Here is a 17,157-nt window from a genome sequence, read left to right as displayed (position 1 = left end):
TACATTTTACTTATATCAACTTTATTGAATCTTATTTATACTTTTGACTCGAGGATTCAATCCGGATTATTATCATTTATCATGTAAATAAACAGTAAAATATTTATAAATAACAATGTCATATGAAAAAAATTATGAGAATCGACAGTATTATAATATATGTATAACAATTAGATGTTTGCCGCTCTAATTAAATTTTAAATAATATACTTATATACATCGGATACAGAATTTGGTCTATGAGAAAATTCAACAAATCTGATACAAGTGATTAAGCTGAATAATTGATCAAATTAAAAATAAATAATTTTTAAGTTCAAAATCACAAATCAAATTTGTTAAGGGTTAAAATTGAAAAAAGTGCACTGTCGGATCTCAAGTAGACTTCATAACGAATTTAAATCTGTTTTAAAATTACTTATCGGATTACTAAAAAGAAACCTATTTAGATGTGTGTTGTTTATTGTATGCTTGTTTTTACCTCCCTCCTAACTTGGTTTTTTTTATAGCAAGTTCTGATTTTCAAATAGCGACATTACAACTGTTTAGAGCTATAATTTACATTACAATTATATATTTGTATTATACATTGACTAATTCATCATGAAATAATATATTAATGTAGCGAGCGAGGATGTAGTAGAGAGCTAGCAAATAAAATTTAACCAGGACGACGATAATAAGGATAGTTTAATATCTAAATTCAGAATTTCAGAATTAATCTTCAAAGAGTCAATCGGATTCGTCACCATTCACCAAGCATAAATTATATTCTTGGCAATGACTAATGGCTATTTTGACAACAGTTATATTGTGTTTTCCATAATTTTGAAACTTTTTACATATTTTCTTTTTGTATCCATTAGTTTACAATAAAGAGAATTTTGAAATGATTTACTTGCCAAATGAGTTCTTGCCTAGTCGATACTCGTAAACAATTTTTTTTTTACTATAGAAAAACAATTGTGTGATTTGATGTGCGTTGCCATTTTCCACTCTGTTTACACAAATGAAAATATAGATAGCAAAACGGTTGCTACCTACAATTTTTTGTAGCTTGCGTTATAATAAAACGACTTATGTGTATCATTTTTGGTTTTTATCATACAGTAATATTTTAAGGCCATTGTAATTTTTCCCCCTTCGGTAAAAGGATTTAGGGAAGGGTGATAAATTAGTTTCTTTTTTAATATAGATATTCTCGTTTGAATGAATAGGTTTTGGTTAAAAGTCGGTTTTGTTGATATATCTAATAGCTTCGTTTTAATTAACAACTGTGGAAAATTCATGTTTTCCAGTTTTTATTTACTCTATAACATAAACTTACTTAACTAAAGTATAAAAAACCCAAAAATTAAAAATGTATTTTCTTAAATTCCATCAAAATGTTAAGACTGTACGACCATTACAGGAAAAACATTTTTCAGTCGAGTCTGCCACCACGAAAGAGCATTTATTATGTCTCGTTGTTGTACCGAATACATTTAGAGTAGTGGTGGAATTATAGATAATTATATAGTATATTAACAAGCAGTAGCAAGCTAGTATCTAAGGTGGCTAGTAAACATATCAAGTTTCTGGCTAATATGTTGGTGTTTAATATCTGGCTTAAGACAATTAATAAAAATATGACCTCCTAAATTATTAAATTAATTTTAGTTCAGTTCTAGTTCGAAGGTTGTGAACACAACATAATATATACCCCCAACCCCAATCCCACACACATCCCCAATCCCATCACCGTGTCCATAACGCTAAGACATGAAAATGTAAAAAAAAAAGAACTAATTAGTTATACTAGGTATTAGTCTATTTGTATTCCTTTAAACAACAGTGTCCAATTATAACATATAAATAACTATTATAACATTTAAACTCTTATAACGCATCATTCTTGAGGAAGGGCCACCCGAATGATATTTTACTTGTACTTGGGAATGTCAAAAATCAGGTCGAAACCTGTGTTAAAAAAAAAAAAAACCCAATAACAACTGTTGCCATCGATAACCGTACGTAAATAAAACTACCAGGGAAAACGTTACCCCCCTCCCCGCCTCGTGCGAAAGTTCTTCAGAGTCGACCAACGACGGATAGTATATCGTTTCTTGTTGGATACGCGACACGTAGGCGAGACACTGTCACTATTGTCGATATCAACAATTTTTTACCGTTATACATAGTATAAAAAATTCGCATTTAGTTTTACCGCGTATCGAAAATGAAGTGTTTGGTATTATTTTTCTCGGCCACGTACGCGTTGTCTACGTGTGCGTTGTGGTGTTGTGTTGCCGCTGAAAACCACTCGGACACGATGAACGAGTTGCTGTCTTATCGCTCGTGGCTGGCGATGGCCAAGCCGGAGGAAAACATTGTGAGCATTTTCGACCACACGGGGGACGGCCAAGAGATGGAAGTGACTTTTGACACGTTCATAGCCTGCCCGGTGACCGAGCAGAACCAGCGGGAAAAAATCCGGCAAGCCCATCAGTTCCTGAGCTGTTCGTACGCCAGAGTGCTGACCGGCTACTGCGACCTCGAGGGCGCCATAGGGCTTCAGTGCAGGGGATTAGCGGTGTCGCCCGCCAAAGCGTTCGACTGTCTTGTGGATTACACGCGGGTAGTCGAGTCTAAGCAACCGATGATCGCCCGCATGATTGGCGCCCTCGCTGCCCTGCAAGACTTGTCGCCCGAAGCGTCGTTCCAAATGGGATTGTTCAACGTTTTGTTGACATTGCAGAACCACTGCCTGCCAGCGACCGCCGGCAGACCGGTCCACGACCCAGAGGAAACCTATCGAATCGTCAACCGAGATTGCACCGACATCGAAGAGCACGCCAAAGCCATGGCGACTCGGTCAAACGATTTCTACAACGCATTTTGCCGGCCCATTTACATTTGGACCCGAGACGAGGACGGCCATACAAACGCAGTGCGACGCGGTATAGAATTAGCCAAACGCGGCGAAGCCGTGCGTACAATAGAAAAAGAATTAAACGATATAACCAAAAAGTTTAACCACTCGCACGACACCGATTCCGGCTTTAAATACAAATCGCACTCGAACACCACCACGTTTCGAAAGAAACAAGCGAGGTGCTTATTGTTTGATTGTTAATGTATTAAAATATTTATCATGTATTTCACACGTTATACGACCGAAATTGTAATAATAACGATTATTTTTTTTGTTTACATAATTGGAAAATATATTGTTATTTAAATAAAATCGTACCTAGTTTTTATTTTTTATTCTTACGGTACCTTTACATTTATATCAGTTTCCATATCTTAAGTGGACGTCGTACCCGCAAAATAATTGCACGAAAATAGTACTTTTGTATTTCCAACGGCATAAAGACGTGTACAACGCGTGCAGGGATAGACGAAAATAAATTGTTTGAAAGATGACAACTTTAACTACCTACCTATGTTTTGTTGCGGTTAGATTTAAAAAAAAAAAAAACATTTTAATTAAAAAATACATACAGGTGAGTTAATAAAAATATGTCCTTTCTTTATGCCGTAATGTTACATCTACAAACCAATATACTATCTGAAAGTGGTTTACAACAAAACATAGAAAAAGTTCTCAACTTCAACTTTCATAACAGGGTTTTTTTTACTCTAAACCAATATTTATCATGTCCAATGGGTCAAAACCCCTGTTTAGCGGGTTATTATCACCCTTTATTAGTAATTAATTTGTATTTGTTGAAAAATACAGAATTCAGATTTCAAGGTATAATAAAATAATTATTATCAAGTATGAATTAATTAATGTTTACATAATACACTATAATGATTACTAAATACTAAAATTAAATAATTATATAGCCTACATAGTAAAACTTATAACTAAAAAATGTGCCTAAGGGTTTGCTCTGTAGTCTGTAGAGAGTAGAAACTAGAACTATTTATAATTCGCTATTGTTTATTTCTAAATATCTAATTAAACAGTCAACTAGAATGAAATAAATAATCGTCCGGAATTGGTAAGTAAATATGTAATATATTTACAATTTCTATACAATTATATACCATACTAAATTTAATTTATGTTAGTTTAAAACGTTTTAAATAAAAAATAAAAACAATGTTTTTAACTTGTTTAAAACATAATTTTATAGTTATATTAAAAACAGTAAAAAAAAAAAAAAACTGTTTTTTTGCAACTCTGTATTGGTAGGTATTAGTCTACTTTTATACCTTTGATCAACAGTGTTCATATTTAAAACATATCACAACTATTATAACTTTTGTGAACTCTTATAACCTAAAAAAATAGTAATCGTTCAAAGTTGTCTATCGATTTTTCGAGTAAGGGCCTGCCGAATGATAGATATTTTGCTTGCACTTGGAAATGTCAAAACCAGGCCGAAGCCTGTGTTAAAAAAACAACAACTGATGCCATCATTGAAAACGTTACCCTTCTCCGCTCCGCCTCGTGTGTGACAGTTCTTCAAAGTCGACAAACGACGGACAATATCGTTTCTTGTCAGATACGGAGGCGACACGTAGGCGTAATATTGTCACTATTGTCGATTTCAACCTTTTTTTTTACCGTTATACGTAGTGTAAAAAATTCGCGTTTAGTTTTACCGCGTATCGAAAATGAAGTGTTTGTTGTTGTTTTTCCGGGCCGTGTACGCGTTGTCCGTGTGTGCGTTGTCGCGTTGCGTTGCCGCTAAAAACCACTCGGACGCGATGAACGAGCTGCTGTCGTATCCCGTATGGAAGGCGATGGCCAAGCCGGAGGAAAACCTCGTGAACATCGTAGACCACACGGGGGACGGCCAAGAGACGGAAGTGACTTTTGACACGTTCATAGCCTGCCCGGTGACCGAGCACAACCAGCGGGAAAAAATCCACCAAGCCCATCAGTTCCTGTGCTGCGCGTACGCCAGACTGCTGACCGGCTACTGCCGCCTCGAGAGCGCCATAGGGCTACAGTGCAGGGAATCGTTGGCGCCGGCCGCGACAGCGTTCGAATGTCTTGTGGATTACACGCGGGTGGTCAAGTCCAAACGACCGATGATCGCCCGCATGATTGGCGCCCTCGCCGCCCTGCAAAACTTGTCGCCCGAAACGTCGTTCCAAATGGGACTGTACAACATTCTGTTGACGTCGCAGAACTACTGCCCGCCGCCAACGACCGCCGGCAGACCGGTCCACGACCAGGACGAAACCAGGCGAATCGTCAACCGAGACTGCAGCAACATCGAAAAGCACGCGGCTCACATGGCGACTCGGTCGAACGAATTCTACAACGCATTTTGCCGGCCCCTTTCCAGCTGGACCGCCGGAGACCAGAACGACCGTGTAGGATCTTTGCACTTGGGCAAGAAATTCGCCAGACGCGGCGAAACTGTGCGCACAATAAAAAAACGATTAAACGAAATAACCGAAAAGTTTAACCACTCGCACGACACCGGTTCCGGGTTTCAGTACAAACCGCACCCGAACACCACCACTATTCGAAAGAAAAAAGCGCGGTTCTTATGCTTTAAGGGCGACGTCAAGGCGTAATAACGTTTATAATGTATTTCACGCCTTGAAATTGTAATAATAACGATTAGTTTTTTTGCTTACATATTTTGCAAATATATTGTTGTTTAAATAAAACCGTACCTAATTTTTATTTTTTATTCTTACGGTACCTATACATTTATATCAGTTTCCATATCTTCAGTGGACGTCATACCCGCAAAATAATTGCACGAAAATAGTACTTTTGTATTTCCAACGGCATAAAGACGTGTACGACGCGTGCAGGGATAGACGAAAATAAACTGTTTGAAATATGACAACTTTAACTGCCTATGTTTTGTTGCGGTTAGATTTAAAAAAAAACATTTTAATTAAAAAATACATACAGGTGAGTTAATAAAAATATGTCCTTTCTTTATGCCGTATTGTTCCATCTACAAACCAATATACTATCTGAAAATGGTTTACAACAAAACATAGAAAAAGTTCTCACCTTCAAGTTGAAGGCTTCAACTTTCATAACAGGGTTTTTTTTATTCCATCACCACTATTCGAAAGAAAAAAGCAAGGTTCTTATGGTTTAATTGTTAAGGTATAAAAATATTTATTATGTATTTCACACCTTGAAATTGTAGTAATAACGATTAGTTTTTTTGCTTACATATTTTGCAAATATATTGTTATTTAAATAAAATCGTAGTTTTTTAGTAGACTGAAGTAGGACTGAAGGAGGTGAATTTCACTGGTAAACGGAAGTGAACATTTCGGATATACTATGTCCAATGATACATATTAGGGGTGTATGGTAAGTGATATTGATGTGACAGATGTGATTAATTTGTGACAGCTTGTGAAGAAATGACAATGTAAAAAATATACTTGAAAAATACGCTGAACCGATTTTGGCGGTACTTCAGCTGTATTTGCCATAAGACGGACTATAATCTATTTCAATACAATTTTGTAAAATCGTCAACCACGTAACGCGACAAGGGTTAAGTGTAAAGTTTTTTTTTTTAATAATTTTATTATTATTACGATGTAAAAATTATTATTGTAATAGTTGTATATTACACGAGACAATTTTTTTTCATACGAGTAAGGTTAAATAAAAATGAATAAGTAGAATAGAATAGAAAATGAGAACTATTATAGTTCAACTATACTAGTAGTAGTACCTACAATATTTTATAATATAGATATTATACATTATACGGATCGTAACTTAAATTGAATAGGTAATCGTTTAATAAAAAAAATATATAAATGAAATTTTAATAAATAGATTACAAAGTTAGAAAATTTTAAAAATCTGATACAAGTGATTAAGCTAAATAATTGATCAAATTAAAAATGTATAATTTTTAAGTACAAAATTACAAATCAAATTTGTAAAGGGTTGAAATTGAAAAAAGTGCACTGTCGGATCTCAAGTAGACTTCTTCTCGTAGATCTAATTCTGTATCCGATGTATGTAAATATACAGTTAAAATTTAATTACAGTGGTAAACCTCCAATTGTTATACATGGTATATTATAATACTGTCGATTCTTATAATTGTTTTTCATATGACATTGTTGTTTATAAGTATTTAAATTTGTATATTTTACTGTTTATTTACACGATAAATAATAATAGTCGCAGTTGAATCCTAGTCAAAAGTATAAATAAGATTCAATAAAGTCGATATAAGTAAAATGTATAAGATTATGTTTTGTTAAAAGTATATATTATAATATTCTATTCATTATATTCTGTTGGTTCAAGGCCGGATAATTGTTATTTGGACTCAGCCCCCCCATAATCCCTGGAAAACTTTTTTAATATCTCATTAAACCCAGTGACAGATATAAGCGTTGAATTTCAATCGGAACATCATTCAGATGTCTCCAGAATTCTTCAGGATTTTGTACAGCAACGTAGGAAGAAGACAGAACCGACGGGAGAGCCGAAAAGTGATTACTATTATTTACTGTGTGAGTATATGTAAACATATTTTTTTTTGTTTTAAATTAATCATATTGAATATTATTATTTGAATGTGGAAATATTTTACAACACTGCTTTTGTTTATTATGCTTTGCTCAAAAAGTGACTATAGAAATATTCTTGAAAGATTACTACGTTTTACACGCTGATATCGGAAGTAAAAAATACATAAATCATATTATATGCTAATTTCCTATAAGACTTTAGACTTATAAAACATGTCTCTGTTTTACCAAAAATGAATTATTATAAATTAAATTAATGAATTATACAAGTATAGGAACATTAAACTGGTGTAGTTCCGATAGTAACGTCTCGGAAAAATCGAATAATCCACTCGACGTATGAATTTTAAATATATTTTCCATGTCAATTTAAAAAAAAAGTAATATAATATATTATAAAAACGTACCGAACAATATAATATCTATATATATATTGTAGTGGGATTACTAATCACACGTAACTATAATATATTTTTAAAAAATATAATATAATAATTTGAAAACACAAACAAATAAAAATTTAACAAAATTTAAATACAACATTAAATAATAATATAGGTAAATCTTAGGGCAAACAATTTTTTTTTTTTTTCATTTATTAAGTTCTTTAATGAAATACAACATTTTATTGCAACAGCATTGAATAGATGGATTATTATAATTTCTGGATTTATTTATGATAATATTATATTAAATCTATCGCTATACGAATATGGTGTGCGTGCGCGTCATTAGGTTTAGTGGAAATTTTGTTAATTGTTGTAAAATAAACATCTTTCTTCCGGTACGTAGTTAATTGACTAAAATATATTTTCATATAGAATATTTATAAAGCATTATATAACATTTCTATATAACTGATAAAATATATTTTTTTTTCTAGTGTTCACATAAATATATATATATATATATATTTTTTTTTTTACAGTCCCTTTTGTTAAAAAATATCGTAATAGTTTTAAAGATTATTTTCAAAAAAATGGAATATTGACGATATTAAAAACGATTATCGTGGAATTTAAAAAGCTTTGCACAATTATTATTTCGACTTTCCCAAAGCGAGGGCGAGGCCGACCAGGGCACCCAAACCCAACACTACTCCGCCTGCAATGGCCATTCCTTTGTGAGCATCTGAAAACCGATTGAATTAAATTACATTATTTAAACTTGCACGGTAACGGTAACAGTAAAAAAAACGTAATTTCAAACAATTCATACCGGCTTCCATTTTCTTTTGAATAGTCGACAACAGCGTTTTGGCTTGCTGGTTTTCGGGCTGCATATGTAAAAACGCTTTGATAAACTGCAAAGCCGTACCGTATTCCTAGGGAAAAAATATAATATAACGTAATCCCCTCGTCGTAAATGCCGACAAAGCGTACGTGTATTGTGTACTTTGAATTTTAACCGACAAACTGTACTTACTTTAATCCTCGAGTTTCCCAACGCTAAGTAATAGAGGTAATTCCTTTTGGCGTCCTCGTCGTTGGCTTCGTGCTTGATCAATTGTTCCAACAGTATCAATCCTTTTCTAATGTCCGCAGGGTAATTGCTTCTCACCAAGCACCACGCGTAATGAAATTTAGTATCTTGCGACACGGTGCCGGTCGAAAGCTGAGTGTGATATTCTTTTTCGAATTTCTGAAACAAAATATATGCAATCGGTTACGTTCTTTGAGTAGACGGAAATTTTTACAACTGTATTTTTCCGTCGTGTTATTTACGCGGTAAACGTGATTTCGGTGTAATCATTTGTAATCTAATTCTCGACTCAACAAATATTTACTTATTTTAAACACGGTTGTTTTTTATTCTTTTAAAAACATATGTTAGTGAGAAAACAAAGGACTTTGTTTGCGTGTACAATTTGATAGTAACATCATTCTGCACACAATATGCTTTGTTAGCAATAAATAAAATACACATAACTTAAAAAGCTTGAAACGTAATATTTGCAAAAACCCATTTCTGTCGAACCTACATTGGTCCTTTTCGGTATAAATCCGAGAATTAATAACGCGTTCGTTTTTACCCTTTCAGTCAATGCTTTTCTCTACTAGACAAATTTTCATCGACGTCATTTCGAATAAAAACTATACAATCAAAAATCACTATATTGTGATCAAACGAAATCTTGAGATTGAAATGGTCAATAATCCAACAAGTTGGATCATATTTGTATCTCTATTAGCATGGATAAAAGAAAAATCAAATCCAATTTTATTTAGATGTTTACTCAACGCTCTCACCGTGTACCTATGATTCATCGGTCCAAACAGATTTAGTTTAGGTACATATTGTGTCGAGTGTAATTTATTTTCACAATAGATAAGACCAGAGTGTAGTCAGTAATGACTTTGTACGAGAATAAATACTAATTAATGTTACTAATAACTAACCTTTAGATCTTCGTGATTAACAATGTCGTTTGTAATGTCTTCAACGTCCATTTTTAACGGCTCCGATTTGACTGTTTTGTGAATATTTTTAAATTATTGACAGTACAACAAATTTGCGGTGATGAAATCAATGACGTTTAGGCCAGAATGCGTCCAACGATAAAAAATGTTTACTTTTTAATGTTCAACGCACAAACGAGCAACAAAGCAACACAGATTTAACTAAAGGACTTGTTTATGAACTTGAACAAAAATCTGCCAGGAATATAAATTCTAACATCGACCGACCACTATCACAACCGCGGCCATGACTGTATCACGGAATAACCAGAAGGGAAACCCAGGCCGGCACTGATAAGACGTGTCCGACATTTTGTTTTTCCGGGTAAACATACAATCGGAAACACGACAAAAGGTCGCCCGACAAAACGTCGCCGGACAAAAAATCGACAAAACGTCGCCGGATAAAAAATCGACAAAACGCCGCCGGACAAAACGCCACCCCTAAAAAAACCGCCTCTCAGTAGTGCCAACACTAACAATACTTGTATACAATATACGATTATTAATGGTGTTAGTTGTGCTGCCAGCATGACATATTATTAAGGAGTAATTATTAGCTAACGACTCAAACGAGGCTGTTTTTAAAAAATATTTCCAGATGGCATTTTGAAAGAGACAAAAAGTCCGAACGTATATTTTTCACCACCAAAAAAACGATATTTTATTATCTCTAGAAAACTGTTTACCTATTATTGAACTGTTATCTTTGTTTATTTTATAAATGCGTGTAGGTATCACCTATAATCTATATATTTTTTAGTACGTATTGCTAAGTGTATAGGTACAAAATGGAAGTTAATGTTTTAAAGTTGCCGCGCCGGATGAATTACCTGCCAAATATACCTTCTTAGGTACGAAAGTATACACAGCCCTGTTTTACTTCGTATATTTGTTATTCTTTATTAGTATTAAGTAAAATTATATTATTATTTATTAAAAAATGGTCTTAACAATGGCGGTTCTAAAAAAAAATATGAAATAACATTTAACCACTTTTTGTATCCATTGCATTTTTTTTTATAAATATATTCATTTAAAAGTATTCCCATTTTTGCGTATATATTAGTTTTAAAATTTTAACATAAGAACATTGAGAAAATTAAAAAGTAAAGGGAAAAAAAATGACTAATTAGTTCTTGTGCGTGTACATTTTGTTTTTGTTAAGTCAGTCGGCCGAATGGACTTGGGAACAATGACTTCGCTACACCCTTGGCCAGAAATTAAGTTAATTTGTTGTGTGTGAATTTTATTTTGTATTTTGTTTAGTTAACTGTTTGTTGCACCGGTGAGGCAATTCTAGTTTTAGTACTAATGATAACCGAAAAAGGAACTTTTTTAAATTATTTAAGTTTTCAAATTATCAACATTATACATACATTACACATTTGACACTACAGTAACTCTTTGGTATTACTAGGCAACCCCATTCATCCCTTTTGAGCTACTATATACACAAAAATTTAAGTAGGTATGTATGTTGTACATAGTATACAGAACGTGCAAAGAAGTACCCAAAAATGATTGGTGTTTGTTTGAATAAAAGTTTAATATTGTTATTAGGTAGCGCAGCATTTTTATTTTATTTAATAGATAAATCAACAAATTATTTTTGAAATAATAATATGTAGAGTTTAGAAATTAAGCCCTCGAAAATATTTGTTTGTAGTGATGAGTTTTTAATATTCAGTTGTCACTGGGTGTTAGGTACATTCTGTATAACTTATCTTCTTATAAACAAAACAAAAATTTAAAGCCACCGCTGACTGAGGCGTCCAATCGAATGGACAACAGAAGGGTTATGGGGTGGCGAAGGAAGGTGTTTGTTTTGACTAGAAACCTAATAAATCTCCAAAAATAGTCTGTAACCGTTGCGAATTTAATACATACAGAAATAATGGGATATTGACGATTTATAATATTATTGAAAATAATTTTCGTTTAAGTATTTCAATGTACACCGATAATTTTCTTTAAAAAAAACTCTATTATTAACATTTAAAGCGACGGAATTCCGTCTTTTTACATAAAATCTTGTAAGCAATATGTCTGTCATTCTTTGATTATTCTGAGGATGTCTCCGGCGGGTATAGGTTGTCCAAGAAAAAATCCGAATTTCAGTTATTTGGACATAATAATGTCCGTAACCAATGGTTGTCCAAAGTACATCCCATTCTATGCCTACGTATTTTATTTGTGGTTTACTACTATATATCCATATCATGACAATATGACACCAAATACCAGTGCCCCCACAAGCGAAGGTATCAGAGAGGTCTGGGGCCCTTATGTACAGGCCGTATTGGCGCATAGGCACTGTGCCTAGGGCCTATGAAAATGTGTGGCTACTATTTTTTAGTAATCCTTTATGTTTTTTTAAATTATTATTATAAGTTAATGTACAATATGTATACGTTAGCACAACACGTAAAATATTATGTATATAAGAATTTACAGACAAAAACAATTTATTACTCGTATTACCGCCAAAATATATTTCAAAAATGATTTTTAATTTGTTAAAATTCCATAATATCAAAAGAAAAACAAGTAATTCAAAGAATTACATTTTTTTTAAAAACATAGTGTACAAGATTATCAAAGATTATTTTGGGAAGTTGACGCTCTTGCTTCTGGACCCACTTCTAGAACCTCTGCTCTAATGGAGGATTTTACACAGCAAAATTGGCCGTTTTCGGTGTGTCACTGTGATATATCAACTCACAAATTTGGAATACATTATATCCAATGTGTTATTTCATCTACAACTAAAGCTGTCTAATAATTGTAGGTAGGGATATAATATCTCAGTTTAGGACATATGATATAGCTTCATTATATAAACACTATTATTATTGAAATTCATATTTTTATTTATTCCATTTTTATTAAGCATGACCTACATGATAATAATGACCCAGATACAGGGGCGACATTTCAGTTTTTCTTAGGGTGGGGCAACATTTTTACAAATATAAATATTTTTTCCAAAACACTTAGATTCAAAACAGTAATAATACAAGTATTATAAATCTTCATACCTATTATACTTGGTAGTCAGTTCAGACGGTTTATTATAGGGTAAGTTAATGTAGGTAGTTGCATAAAAAACAGATAATTTACGGCCTTATGTATCGAAAATTTGACCAGCCCATAAAAATTGACGCCACTGCCCAGATAGATTGATATATTTTTATTGATATTGATAAAACTATAACGATGTATCTAAATATCGATAAGTATAAAATATAATGTTATTAACATTATATTGCAACTGGATGATTGTATCGATATTAAATAATCAATAAACTCGAACTGTACGTACGCCCATTCCTAGTGCAGCCTGCATGAGATGATATCGATTCTTAATAAAAATATCGATATTTAAATATAGTTGATCATCTTGTTGTTGCGCTACCTTATAAGTATCCAAAAATATACATTGCCCAGTTAAGGGTTAAAAACGATTCATTGATTCGAACAAGACGGAAGACTCAAAATTAGTTGATCACCTATTTTTGATTCAGTTGACCGTCGAGTCAACGCCGGAGATCGTACAATATTACTCATGTTACTTTGGTACTAACGGTTATTAACTTAATGAAATGTAATGAGGTAACATATTTTAGACGTATATCAATGATAATTATTAATTTTCATAATTTTCTCAAACCAAATTATAATATGTATCATGAAAAATTAATTTACATTATATTTCAGTATTATTTAGTCCTACAACTTTACAGGTTGAATTCTAAAATATTGCAATTATATAAAAAAAAATTGTATTTAATCATCAGTACGAGAAGTATAATAAATGACGAAAACCGAATGCAATGTAGGTGACCTAGTACTTTTAGGGGTAAAAATGTATTCTGTTGTATAAAATATATATATTTTATAAGTTTTTAGACTTCTTGCGATATAAATTACCATAAAAGTTGTAAATAAATGCAAAAAGTGTTGAGAGGGAGCCCAATTGATGAACCCGGTATCACTCACTCCTGGGAACCGATCACGCTCGACCGCACCACATATAGTTTTTATAATGCGTTACATTTTTTCTTGGCTAGGTCCCCTCGCCAACCCGCGATAAGGAACTTCGTTCCAAAAATAATAGGAGATTTAAATCTAACAGATGCACATCATATTATTTATGTAATCAAATCTAAATATACTTAAATTACTTAGATTAACTATTGTTAGTTTTAAATATAGATATAAAAAACATTTATTTTCGGTGGAAATATATACTATACAGGGTGATCCAACTAACGTAAGACACTCATTTTCTCTGAAAGTATGAATATTTTGCGAATTTTTTTTTCCCTAAAATTTTAGGTACATATTTAGCTACATTTTTCAATATTTAGAAAAATTTTATCTTCAACCCTTATACGTTAAATAAGTACGAACCTCGTTTTTTCAAATGGGAACATATGTTTTAAATTCCATAAATATAAAGACAAAAAATCTAAAAAAATGTTAGCGTTTGAATTTTTAATTTTCATCCATTTGTTCGCTGTTTATGACTTTGTAAAGATTTGAATTTTTGTCTATATTTCTTAATAATTTCATTCGATTCGACAAAGACAAGTAGTTTTATTACGACGGTCATCACATCAAATATAATAATAATTTGATGTTAACGCATTCCGTATCATAATCAGATATAATAAATAACCATACATTATTAGACGAAAGGTAGACTGTTACGGATAACGGACTTTACACTTTAACCTAATCTAGCTGGAGCTAGTCATTAGCTGGTTATCTCGGATAACAATCTAGTATCTAAACTATGCATCAGTTACCACGGAATAATCGAGTGACCAGTACCAATAATATATTTTATTATTTGTACAAAATCACATTATATTTATTATTTGTACATAACCTCATCGCTAACAAATTTCGACTTCGAAGTTCACACGTTTTCCATTAGTGAAATGAGAAATTGCAAACTTAATTAAAAAATGTTAGTAAATTTACATTTTACTTTATAGTAAATATGATAGCATGCGTATTGTAGTTATGTCATAACTCGTTATTTTATAATTTTTTAAATATATCAATTGATAATATTTGCTCTCGACTTTATTTTGACGTTACATTCTTGGACACACCATTAATTTAATAGGTAAGTTTATTAAAGTTTAATAGATAATTTAATACAATACGAATTCAATTAGCTTTTTTATTTTAGGTTGAATGCTTTTTTCCGAAAATCTTTTATCATTTAAAAATCAATGTTATCATGTCAGAAATATCTATGGCGTTGAGAATAGGCTATACCAATTACTATGGAAATGTCTTTTCAATTGGACCCAAGACTGAAGACCTAACAATTTTATATCAAGGTGTAAATTATAAATATAAAGCATTAATTTAATAGGTAAGTTTATTAGAGTTTAATGGGTAATTTAATACAATACGATTTCAATTAGCTTTTTTAATTTAGGTTGAATGCTTTTTTACTGAAAATATTTCATCTTTTAAAAACCAATGTTATCATGTAAAATTGGTTTTGAGTATGACATATCAATTGCTATGGAAATGTCTTTCCAATCGGACCTAAGACCTTACAATTATATATCAAGGTGTAAATTATAAGTATAAAACATTTATTTCTAATGTGACATTTTTTCATGTGAATGTATAATATCAACACTAAGCAATTTGAATGAAAAGTGTGTTGTGTTAACTTAAAATAATTATTAATGCATGTATTTGTGTATGTGGGTTGATAATACTCATATACCCGTTTCATTTATTTTTAAAAATATCAGTAATTAATGTATGAATTTCATACTACTACATACAAGGAATCGCTTCTTGATTATACCAATATTTATAATAATATGTAAGTGTATTATTTTTATTTGATTAAACTTATCTAAGGTAGTTCAAATGTCTGCTTTCAGTTTAGTTATTTCTTACAATGATATAACCCATATATTGTGTGTCTGACATACATTACGGATATTTTATCATAAAGTTTTAGCTATAACTGACACAGGTATTTGGCTATCAAAGTTAAATTTTATATTAAACTTATTAATATACAATAATTCTCTCTTTTAAAAAGTAGTAATTCTATTAATTTGTATTTAATGAATTCAGTAAATCAAGTAAATTATTTTTTTGAACTTGCCTAAGATAATTCTTATAGTTAATTTTATTTATTGAATTTTGATTTTGTTAGATTTGTTTAATTACCAACGATTGTTAAAAGAAAAAAATTTAAATCAGTATTATAGAAGTTGAACAATTTCAAATGTATAGATATTGTTTTTGTTTAATATTTTTGATTGAATATTTTCAAAATAGTAACATTTGTAATTTTTAAATTTATTGTTGTATTAATAATTAGTTTATGAATATTTTATTAGTTAAATACTTATGTTATCAGACAAAAGATTATTATTGTTCTTTAAATGTTATACTATACTATATATTTGTCGTTGAAATTTATCAACACAATTGTTTGACTATGTGTTATCAATGTTCAAATTTTGTAAAATACACAGTAAAAATTAATAAAAATTGTTTTTAACTTTTTAAAGTAGGAAAATTGTCGCATACGCATTACAGCAAATATTCTTTTAACCATTATTTGCATCATTAAAGGTAAACAAATTTTATTTTTAACAACTATGCATTATAAGTTAGTATAATTGATTTTATAATTATTTGTGTTCATACATAAATATAGTATACATGTATGTATGTGTATAAAATCGGACAAACTTGTCGCGTACAAATTCCATAAAATTTAAATCCTTAATAATGTGTTTTATTACAGAATAATTGTTAAATTTAGATACTACAATTTAGCTAAGGCTATTTTTGATTTAATATTGCCACTTTTACATAATCTTAGTAAAACGTACCCGTTATAATAGATTAATAATGTCAATACTTTAATTTGTATAGTAAACAAGGAAATATCAAATAATGGTTTTCTTTTTAAACAACTAAAATCTATTAAGCTTTTAATTTTCTAGATATTAAATAGTGAAGAAAATAATAAAAATAAGAAAATACTGACTATACATAAAATCAAAATAGCAGATTCAACTGTAAAAGAATTAACTTTTCAATTTGAAATTTTTGAAACAGACATATTTTATTATAAAGGCTTTAGAATCACTATTATTATAACATTATACACCTTATAAGTTATAATAATAATTAGTAAGTACTAATAAAAATA

At 31.2% G+C, this 17,157-nt stretch overlaps 1 protein-coding gene and 1 long non-coding RNA gene across 2 annotated transcripts; one reads left to right on the top strand and one right to left on the bottom strand.

Annotated features, from left to right (window-relative positions):
• Nucleotides 1–7,873: 7,873 nt before the first annotated feature.
• Nucleotides 7,874–10,179, bottom strand: LOC126840489 (mitochondrial fission 1 protein). The gene is made up of 4 exons (XM_050576263.1): nucleotides 9,882–10,179; nucleotides 8,908–9,123; nucleotides 8,701–8,806; nucleotides 7,874–8,613 (listed from the first exon to the last, which is right to left on the bottom strand). The coding sequence occupies exons 1-4, from the start codon at nucleotides 9,930–9,932 to the stop codon at nucleotides 8,522–8,524; spliced, it is 465 nt and encodes a 154-aa protein (XP_050432220.1). The 5' UTR covers nucleotides 9,933–10,179; the 3' UTR covers nucleotides 7,874–8,521.
• Nucleotides 10,180–14,345: 4,166 nt separating this feature from the next.
• Nucleotides 14,346–15,784, top strand: LOC126840787 (uncharacterized). Its single transcript, XR_007686094.1, has 3 exons — nucleotides 14,346–15,081; nucleotides 15,148–15,336; nucleotides 15,403–15,784. It is a non-coding gene; the product is annotated as an uncharacterized LOC126840787 (long non-coding RNA).
• Nucleotides 15,785–17,157: the final 1,373 nt, after the last annotated feature.

This window comes from Adelges cooleyi, unplaced genomic scaffold (assembly GCF_023614345.1).
Source record: "Adelges cooleyi isolate 19-005CV unplaced genomic scaffold, UGA_ACOO_1.1 ACOO_flye_CR_arks_rails_tigmint_CR_PRNA_376, whole genome shotgun sequence".
Lineage (NCBI taxonomy): Eukaryota > Metazoa > Arthropoda > Insecta > Hemiptera > Adelgidae > Adelges > Adelges cooleyi.
This window is presented reverse-complemented; position numbering and strand designations above follow the sequence as displayed.